The sequence below is a fragment of the Cynoglossus semilaevis genome, chromosome 14 (assembly GCF_000523025.1).
Source record: "Cynoglossus semilaevis isolate Cse_v1.0 chromosome 14, Cse_v1.0, whole genome shotgun sequence".
Lineage (NCBI taxonomy): Eukaryota > Metazoa > Chordata > Actinopteri > Pleuronectiformes > Cynoglossidae > Cynoglossus > Cynoglossus semilaevis.
This window is the reverse complement of record NC_024320.1, coordinates 17,460,528-17,470,420: the sequence shown is the minus strand read 5'-3', so window position 1 is coordinate 17,470,420 and position 9,893 is coordinate 17,460,528. Positions and strand designations below refer to the sequence as shown.

The following is a 9,893-nucleotide window of genomic DNA, read 5'->3' as shown; positions in this document are numbered from 1 at the left end:
GGGCTCGGCGGTGCATGAAAAAGTGCTGCGTAACAGCAGACTCTAGCTGTTGCTCTACAAGGTATTAACGTGGCTTTTTCATGCCGGTGGTGGAGGGGGATCGGGGGGGAGGGGGACAGGGGGGCGTCTCTTTGATGGTCAGCACTGAGGTTATCAGTCAGGTCTGCTCTGTTATTGCTGTTACTGGCACTGATTGAATTGTAAAAGCACTTTAATGATGCTTAGGACCAAACATGTGGGCGAGCCGAGGGAGATCAGAGCCCTAGACTGCCTGACTCTTCACCTCCGACCTCTGACCTGAACCAGACCAGGCCAACACTACGATACCGCCCCGCGCTAGAGGGTTGAGCAATCCACTTGACCGTCTTCTAAACACGCGAGTGCAGTGTTTAAAAATTCCACTTTTACACAAAATTATTAAACTCTGCGAAATAACAAGCCGTACTTTTTGTGGACACATCTTTCCCTGACGCACGCCGCGCTGGCGTCCCTCCTCAAACATGAGTCAGCTGTGTTATAAAGTTCAACAGCTTATGCTAAGTGAACTAAGCCGTGTCAGGGTGATCCCGAGAACACTACTCCTCACTTTTCTTCTAAATCGTGTTTTTGGAAGTGATTGAGGCAGAGATAAACTTCAAAGAGCCAGGAGTGTATTACTGACACTGATCACACACTGCAGGCTTGTCTGAGCACACACAGATACACTCACCCCAGGGGAGGGGGCGCAGGAGGGGGGAGGGGGGCTGTGATTTATTCTTACGATTATCTTAAACTTGGAACACGAGGGTAAGAAAAAAGTAATAGAGACTATTTGAACAAAAATCTTTTTGACTTGATTGTTTTGTTTGTGTCTCAACACTGCGTTTCTATCAGAGACATATTTCATGCCAGGTCCAAACCTGCTTCTTCGTCTCGTGAAGAGCCAATTTCCTTTCAAATGTTCGTCCTGTTTTGGGGAAAATAATATAGATCAAAACCTGTTTCAAAACAGGTTTCCAAGAAAGTTTGGTCAAATAAAAAAAGCTTGTCTTTTGAGGGTTGAAAAAACAAGACTTAAAACATGAAAACTGCTCATATATGACAAGGGTAGGATGAGAACGGTTGTGGAGGACGAGCGTCAACATAGTTTAGTTTAAAATCAGACACGTCAGTCTTAGCACACGACTTTTTGACCCCAAAAAATGACTGTGCGTTCTGGTCTTGTTAACCCTTCAGGGTCTGAAGGGTTAACTACGTACGTTTCAATGTAAAATACTCATTTTTACAAAAATGACTCATTAGACAAATGAAACACTACAACAAACTACAGTAAACGGTTTAAATACCAGTGACACAAATATACCTGACAAATTCAACATTCAAACCGAGGCCTCGGAGGAGTGTAACGGTCCTACCTGTCCCCATTCACCAGGGATCCAGCGAGGAGGAGGACAGCGTCCTAAACTACAGCGGATTCTGACTGGAGGTTTGTTGTGGCTGGGGCAGTGGGCCGGCGGGAAGGTCTTGCTCAGGTCGCTGCTCTTACACAAGGCTATGCGGTGCTTGTAGCCAGGGCCACACTTAGGTGTGCACTGAAGACAGAGAAGGAGATTTTTCAGGAAGGAAAGTAGGAACGGCACCGACAACAGAAAGAGCCAAGTGAAGTGTTGTACCTCCGACCAATCCAGAGTCACCCACTTTGGCGGGCATGACTGATTGTTACACGACTCTCGTTCGAGCGGGCGATGAGTGAGACAGTGGGTGTCCTCGAGTGTCTCCTCCTCAGCGCGGCCAATCTTCCTGATACACAGGACCGTCCTCGTCCTTATCCCACCGTCACACGTCTTCCCGCATTCTGACCAGTCACCGATAAACCACCTAGAGGAGTGACACGTTACTGTCAGTATTCGTCGGTACTCAGGCAAAACAAAACAAAGATACAAATATTGATTTCAATAATTCTAATGGAACTGTAATAGAATAATACAACTATTTTAAGCTTTGATCTGATTTTACATCATCACTCTGTGACTTTGACTAGTCCTGACAAATGTAATGGTCCCTTTATTTATAGTATTTTTTCAGCTTTTGCCTTCAACAAGGGGGCGCTGTTGTGGTATTGTAATAAGTGATTTAGAACAGTTTGTCTGACGCAGCCTTTCCCACTGAGGGCAGGGATTAGGTCTGTGGTGTACGGGGAATCTGATTCCCATTAGGATTAGGAGAGTGACTGAACTGTTACTGCTCTTGTTAATACAGCTGTTATATATACCTGCTGTCTCTCTCTCTCTCTCTCTCTCTCTCTCTCTCTCTCTGTGTAGTTTCAGAAGTTGTGGTACTATTTCATCAGACAGTGTGGTACATAGCAGCGAAAATTCACTTACAATTTTACAATTTTCATCAAATACTCCAAACAAAGACATTATTTTGTAAGACTAAATAAAAAACTAAACAGGAAGTTACACTGGGCTAAATGAAGATGAAGAAATGTATGGACGCTGTAGTCAAATAATGAATACAAAAACAAATCAAACCAATGTTAATTTTGTCAAATAAACTCGAAAAACAAATTAGAGCAGGAGCCAATCACAGCTGTGTTTGTTGCCTAGAAGGCGGGACATCTAATCAGAGGTCTGGTAGTAGAATAAACAGAGGATGGTGTGAAGGAATCCTCTGATCAAAACCTGTGGAGGTTCGCAGTCATCCAGGTCAAAAATAGATACATTGAAAACAACTGGACAAAGTCGATTTTTTTTTTTTGAAGATGTTTTGCCTCTCATCCAAGAGGCTTCTTCAGTTAAAGTTAAAATAGTTCTATTGACTAAATGTGGACTAAAATGAAAGTTGAACTGTCCAAAATAACACATGTATACAGCGTTTAAACTGTAATAACCACTGAAGTAGAGTACATCAGTACACATGCAGTAGTCCAGATTACTGAGTATCTGTTTCACCTAGTAACAACAGTCAACAAACACTGACGTGAACCAGATAAACACCAGGACCTCAGTCTGTCCTCGTCCCGTGGTGACCTATGACTCCACCAGGCTGTCATTCCATCTCTGCTCTGATTGGCTGTGACTCACAGAGGGTTAGCATTTATAGATCATAAATACATTAATGAATGATGGAACTCCTGCGGTGGATGTTGTAGAGCGGCGTTATAGGCGTCTAAGCTCAGCAGATTCCGACCTGATGTGGTTCTGTCCTCTGTCGTCACCGTCAGAACAGACATCGTAAAAGTGCACAGACAACAGCCTCTCTAAACACATCCAGCCTGTGAGATATTACATCATGCAGAAGAATGCATTCAGATTGAACACCGCATTCAAACATCTGCTGGCTTTCATTTCACTGGCTCGTAAAAGCAGGGCTATTGTAAAACACTGTGTTTACACGGAGTCTCTCTGTTGACCCTGGTACTGCGCAGTGCGTTTGCCTCCTCTCATGGACTCATGTATACAGCGCTGCAGCCTTCAAATATTAATCAAACAATTATCAAAACAAATGAAATATCATGGTCGCACGACCACCGAATACAGATGTGAAAATAAATAACCCACAGACAGCATCGTGAGCTAACCAAAACAAATGACCGCTAGATTTACTATTATTTAGCCACGTTGGCTGGAAGACAACAGCACGCACTTTCATGCACACAGAATTGTTAGATGGTCTGAAACTAATTAACAACCATGTGATTAATCTCTAATTTTTTCCAAGTGTGATTGAGTCTGGCTGCGTTTCCAGCTACAACACGGGCCACCAGGTTCATATTCCACCTGTACACATGTATATTACCCCTCCAGGATCAGTGGAGACGCCAAAACAATCAAACACAGGTGGTCATTTCCAAGGCTCTTATTTTTGGCACCGAGCAAAGCTTGAAAATAGTTAACATATGCAGCAATAAATCACTGACGTTTTTATTTTATTATTTTCTATCAAACACATTTTACAACCTGGGCTTATTGAAGGTGAATTCATATCAGCAGTCAGCCAGGTTTTATGGACACTTTCCCTTTTGAAAACATTAACTGACCGCTGCTTTACTCAGTCTGTGTGTGTGTGGTGTCAAAGGTGTCACTGGGACCAACACAGAATTAACGCGGTTTTCTCTTGCTTTTCTTTAGTACGTTTTGGTTTTCGTCACGCTCATTATTGTAATTATTACAATACTAACTTTTACCAAGTTTTTTCATTTTTGTGCTCACCAATACCATCACCAATACTTTTATAGTTGGGTTTTAAAAATATGCAATTACAACTCGTTACAACTCCAGACCAAATGAAGTAACTCTGCCATACCACAGTAGGATGGAAGAGCATATTTTACTGTCTCAGATTTGAGACGTGGAGGTTTTTAGAGATATATGAAACCTGGAAACCTTGTAAAAAATTTGTCACAGGTTTTGATCTACCTTTCTATTTTTTTTCTTCCCCCAAATCTCAAAAGGACTTGAATTGAAAAGTAGTGTTTCATGACTCGGTGTAAAAGACATCCCTGAGAATTCTCTGAATGAATTAATGAAGTGTTTGCACTTCAATTAAAATAATTTTTGTCTTAAAATTTCCTCAAAAAAATCCTAAGACTTTTTTCCACTACATGGTAATGTCATCTCGCAATCCTAAGACTTTTTTCCAAGTTCCACTACATGGTAATGTCATCTCGCAGTGAAAGTAGAGACTAATGGTGTGATTTCTCTGGCTCCTACCGTCAGTCCTCCACGGTACAACAAACATCAGCAGCGAATGAAGATTTATAATGAGAAAAAGGTGACTTTCTGTACAGTCTCTGCTCCGTGTCTTATTCAAACGTTGCGGTGTGGTCGCGGCTGTGGTAAACGATGGTGTATGACACAACAACAATGGAGATTTTTGGTAAAACACAAACAGCCTGGAGTTGACGCAGACAGTGAGTGAGATTGATGGTGACGTACTCTGGGGGACAGGGCTCGGTGTTGCAGTCCCTCTGGTTCTCTGGAGGTTTGCTGTCTGGGTCACAGTAGCTGTTCTGCACCACAGAGTTGTCATCCAACCTCTTACACACCACTCCCTGCTCCTGGGAACCTGCATGAATGGAAGGGGAAGGGAGAAGAAGACTGATCAACACGACAGCAGCGCAGCTCAGCTGATCTTGCACATTAAATGACTGAAGAAACATGGAAGGCGGCCGTCGTGTCGAGGGCTGTGTTTGAGCAGACACGGTATCGCTTTCAGTCTGTAGCAAATCCAGACATGTAAATTCCTGATTCTTTGCAGGATACCTTGGCAAATCACTTTTACAGAGCACAGAGCTCTTTACTTTGGCTTCTAACGGAGGGAGTGAGGGCTACTGTATCGGTGTCACAACTCTCAGTGTGAGTGTGTGTGTGTGAGTGTGTGTGTGTGTGCCACTGCAATTTAGAAATGGTCTGTTTAAACCCTCCTGGGACAGATCTCACTGCAGACTTGTCTGGCAGCTGTAATGAAATATGGATCTGTGTGTGTGTGTGTGTTGAGTGTGTATAGAAAATGTACCTATCAGTTCTTGAAATGAAATCCATGGGTTTTATTAGTGCGGTGAATTATTAAACAACACCTGATGATTGGCTGAGCTGACTGCGTGTTTAAACGCGGCGTCGTTGATTTACAGCTCGGTGCAGTCGCAGACACACGGTAGACACAAATTAGATCATTTGAGTCAACAATGCACAGGCATGTTTACGACACCGGACGGCACTTTGTGCCTATCCATCTAAGGAACGGCTTCAAGCCTCCGCTCTGCACTTGGAAATCCCTTCTCCGAGGAAGCCACATGTGAATTCAGTCGTGCTTTTACAAAATATTACAAACGCGTCCAGGCCAGGCTTGACATCTGGGGAGAAACATTGTTTATTGTTACATGAAACCCATTGCTTTTGGGCTAAAAGGTTTGGTTTAGTCATTCTTGAGGCCATGGTCAACATTTCAGTGCGGTTAGAGATTCTGGATGAAGCGCTCTGGAGGAGCGGCCGCATCTGTGTGCATTGCTGGTAAACCAAAAGCTATGAAGAGCAGCTCATTCACAGAAATGACACCATATTCATTACTGTGGCAACAATATGGAAAATATACATATTCAATTTATGACAGGGCTGAATCCCCAGGCTGTCAGGTAATGATTTTGGAAAACCAGCTCCGGTTACAATCCCGGGTTTCCACACACTCCTCAGCATTTGTGGAATTATTAGTTAGAAGATTTACAGCCACTCAACACACACACACACACACACACACACACATATGCACGCGTAGAAGGAAAACACACAAATATTCTGTATTAAATATCTAAGAATGTCAAATGCATTTTTCTGTGTATGTGCATTCTGCTGTTGTGCAGATATCCTGCAAACATGTGCATCGAGCAACGTTGTGGACATTTTTATCTTAGACCTCAGATTAGATTAAATTAGGTTTTTGTTTTTTTGCGCGCCTCTACCTCCGTAAGAAGTAAAAGATAAAAGCTCAACACCATCCTGAAAACTGATCGCTCTACTGAATACAACCAGACAATCAGGATGATCGATGATGACATCAACCATGGAACCAACCATGTACTGTGGGTTAAGGCTAACAAACAACTGAGAAACTACTATCAGAGGAGATGACGTCACAGGTCCAGTCCCTGAGAGACGACAGCTCTCTATGACAGGAAGTGCTCAGTGTGAGAGAGTGGACGACACGTGCCTGTACATAACAAGGTCAACTAAAGAGACTCACAGATGGAATCAACGGTGCAGTTTTCTAAACTTCTCTGTACACAGTTCATGGAAGTAAAACTGCTGTGTGTTTGGTTAGGACTCCCAACTGGAGCAGATATTGGGATAGAAACTGACTTTTAGGAGCTGAAGATTAACACACAGGTGAGGACAGAGATTTAAATATGACCAGTAGATACAGAGGGAACACTGACCAGAGGCTGGTGATGAAGGAAGGAAGTCGTCAACCAGGAAAAAGATAATGGGTTGACGTTGACAGATGGACAGCCCATGTGGGGAAGGGGAGGGAGCTGGGGGTGGGGGAGCCACAGAGGACGGACGCTTTGATGAAGACAACAGTGCTGACAGGTGCAGAGGAAGAGGTACAACTCCTGGTTGGGGGCCAAAGATCAGGCTCAGACAAGAACACGACTCAGGAACAGACAGAGTCAGAAACAGGGACATTTCGGGGTCACAGAGTGGTGGAAGTGGACCAGGTGAAGAAGATGAGAGCAGAAGAGGAGGTGAAGAATATGATATCTGTGTGTACCAGACAACCAATGTAATGCTGGTAGGTTCATCACTTCAGTAAAACCCCACTTGGAATCTGGCCCATGTGGGCAGCTACCGTAAGAACACTTGATAGCTGCTGGAGAAAGACTGTACGGACCAAACACTAAGTCCAATGGAAGATTTGTACAGAAACAAAAGCAATTCAAGTTTCAGATTTGCAGGTGACACAGGCTGAGAAACAACACGTGGAGCAGGAACCGTGAAGCTCCGTTCAAATCTCTAAACCTGACTGACACCATGACAGCAGTGTTGTTGCAGTGTTCACTTTACCTCCAGCGCAGGTCGCTGAGCACTCGGACCAGGGCAGGTGGTGCCAGGAGAAGCCCACCTCGTTGTCACCGCTACCTGTGCGCTGGATGGGCACGTTGAATTTGTAGCGTATTCCCATGTTCTGTTCCTGAAGAAGGACCTGTGAATACACAGCAAGAAGAGAAAGGAAATAACAGTGAGGGGCTGCCAGTAGATAATGAAATGATTAAAGTTGTTTTGACTGCGTGTGTGTTTAGAAGAGTGTTTTTGTCCAGATAAGCTGAAACCCAAACATAGGTTTAAGATAAGATACTTTATTTAACTTTTTTTTTACCTGTGAAAAGGCCAATCATTTTCAACTGAGGGGCCAGACGGTGGTAGAGTGATTAGTGCTGATGCCTTACAGCAGGAAATCACAACGTTAAACTGCATTTCTAACAGAAGGCTTTCTGACTGTTGAATGTCTGAAGAGTTTGACTCTGGGTTTTCTCCAGTGTTTTCAAAAACATGCAAATTGTGGAATAGTTTATTTAATGGACGTTTTGTCTCTGTATGTTTCCCTGTGATGAACACAAGAAAAACATGTTTTTTTTCCCAGTTTTGAGTAAAACCACTAATAAGAACGAGCAATAATAAAAAGAAATTACATAAAAATTGTTGATTATATCATGTGGTAAATATTCTCAAACAGTAAAACATACACTGATATCTATACACTGAGTCCTACAACAATAAAATTGATATATAGATTAATAAAAAAAAAAGTGTGAAAATGTGACTCCTTCCATATTAAAAATCAGACCAGTTCTTCGATCATTACAGCTCTAAATGCAGTTCCTCAGTCCAGATGAGTGAGGCTTTATATGCGTCTGAAACAGAGGAAGTAAAGCACAGCTTTTCAGGCCACAAAGAAATAGCTAGTGGTCAAGTAACTGCTGGCTGGTCTACTCCAGCTGCACTGTGTGGTCTCAGTATTTTCAGATTAAAAGCCCTGGCTAATACAGCAAAAAAAAAAAACACGTGATGAAAATCATTACAGACTTTTACTATACGTGCAGATACTGTGTATGTGATATGTGTGTGTGTGTGTGTGTGTGTGTGTGTGTGTGTGGTTTCTACCTCAAACCGCTGCTTTAGGGTGAGCTGAGGTTAGCATGCAGATGTACTAAAGTGGAATGAAAGACACTAACATCAACAAGCCTCAGAGCGAGAGGAGGCGTTTCAAGTGTCCCACATTATATAGGCTGTGAATTTATTTTAATGACAGGAAAACGTATGGTTTTCATCCAGGTGAGGCTTTATGTTAGCAACCGTCCAGGTTCTAAAATATACAAGTAGTAGTTTGAATTTCTCCTCTAGACACTGTCTCAGGAGTGAATAAAAAGCCGCTAAGAAATGTATAGAAAACGGAAAATATAGACGTGGGCCAACCCGATCTGGTCACACCACTGACCTTATCTGACCGCTCGTGTCTCAGTTTTGAAGACGAAAGTTCCTTAAACAGCAATTTGTGGAGACGATGTCAAGGGGAGCTGCCACTGCTTGGCATCAGACCAGTGAGGTCAACGCAGACCAGGTCTTAAAGTTAAGTTCTAGAAGTTTCCTGCGTAATAAGAGCTCCCTGATTTCCACAAATGAAAAAACTGTTACAAAAACTAGAGCAGGGAAGAACGATGACACATGGCAGAGAGAGTGTGCATCTGATGATAGCTCGTACAAACCTGTTCATTTGTGTACTTGGCATCTGATGATAGCTAGGGTCGTACAAACCTGTTCATTTGTGTACTTTTCTTGAAAACAATACAAACATTTTTTAGATACATGTTCATTTGTTTTTAATTTAGTTTAACACAGACAGGTAATGTTCAAATCAAACCTGTTTTACTTCATTCTCTGTCAGATGGTGATACTGATTGCACATAGGGGAAGTCTAGGGATCAGTGTTGGTGTCAGGATATTTGGGCTGATATCTTTAACTGCAGCTTCATGGTGTCCTGATGTTCAAGTGTCCACTGACGTAAAACAGAATTCAGTGATAAAAACAAACAGTGTATTACCATGACAAAGAGGTTTTCAGTGGTAGCTCCCAACGCCTCCAAAGACTCTGGCTCATCCGAGGGTCTCTTGTAGTGGAACACTGTCCCTGCGATGTCAAACTTCCTGGGCCAGTCGATGGTCCACGCACCGTTGATGTAATAATCGTCTTCTTCGGATTTCAGAGCTAGGTAATTACAGAAATCAAGAAGCTTTTTAGGGAAAGCTGGAAAGAACACCAGACCGGAACAGTAGTCGAGGGAACAGGTGGAGACGGTCATTTTGGTGTGATGTCATGGCTGTCAGTCATCTTCACCGTCATCAGCATGTGTATTCAGA

The 9,893-nt window shown here is 42.9% G+C and overlaps 1 protein-coding gene across 1 annotated transcript in view; it reads right to left on the bottom strand.

The window, feature by feature from the left end:
- Positions 1-9,893, bottom strand: part of adamts6 (ADAM metallopeptidase with thrombospondin type 1 motif, 6) — a 58,057-nt gene that overhangs the window by 3,163 nt on the left and 45,001 nt on the right. The window contains exons 19-23 of the mRNA XM_008325537.2: positions 9,578-9,741; positions 7,542-7,680; positions 4,920-5,049; positions 1,653-1,857; positions 1,395-1,571 (exon numbers count right to left, since the gene is read on the bottom strand). Coding sequence (XP_008323759.1) covers positions 1,395-1,571; positions 1,653-1,857; positions 4,920-5,049; positions 7,542-7,680; positions 9,578-9,741 — 815 coding nt within the window. The remainder of the gene's footprint in view (positions 1-1,394; positions 1,572-1,652; positions 1,858-4,919; positions 5,050-7,541; positions 7,681-9,577; positions 9,742-9,893) is intronic.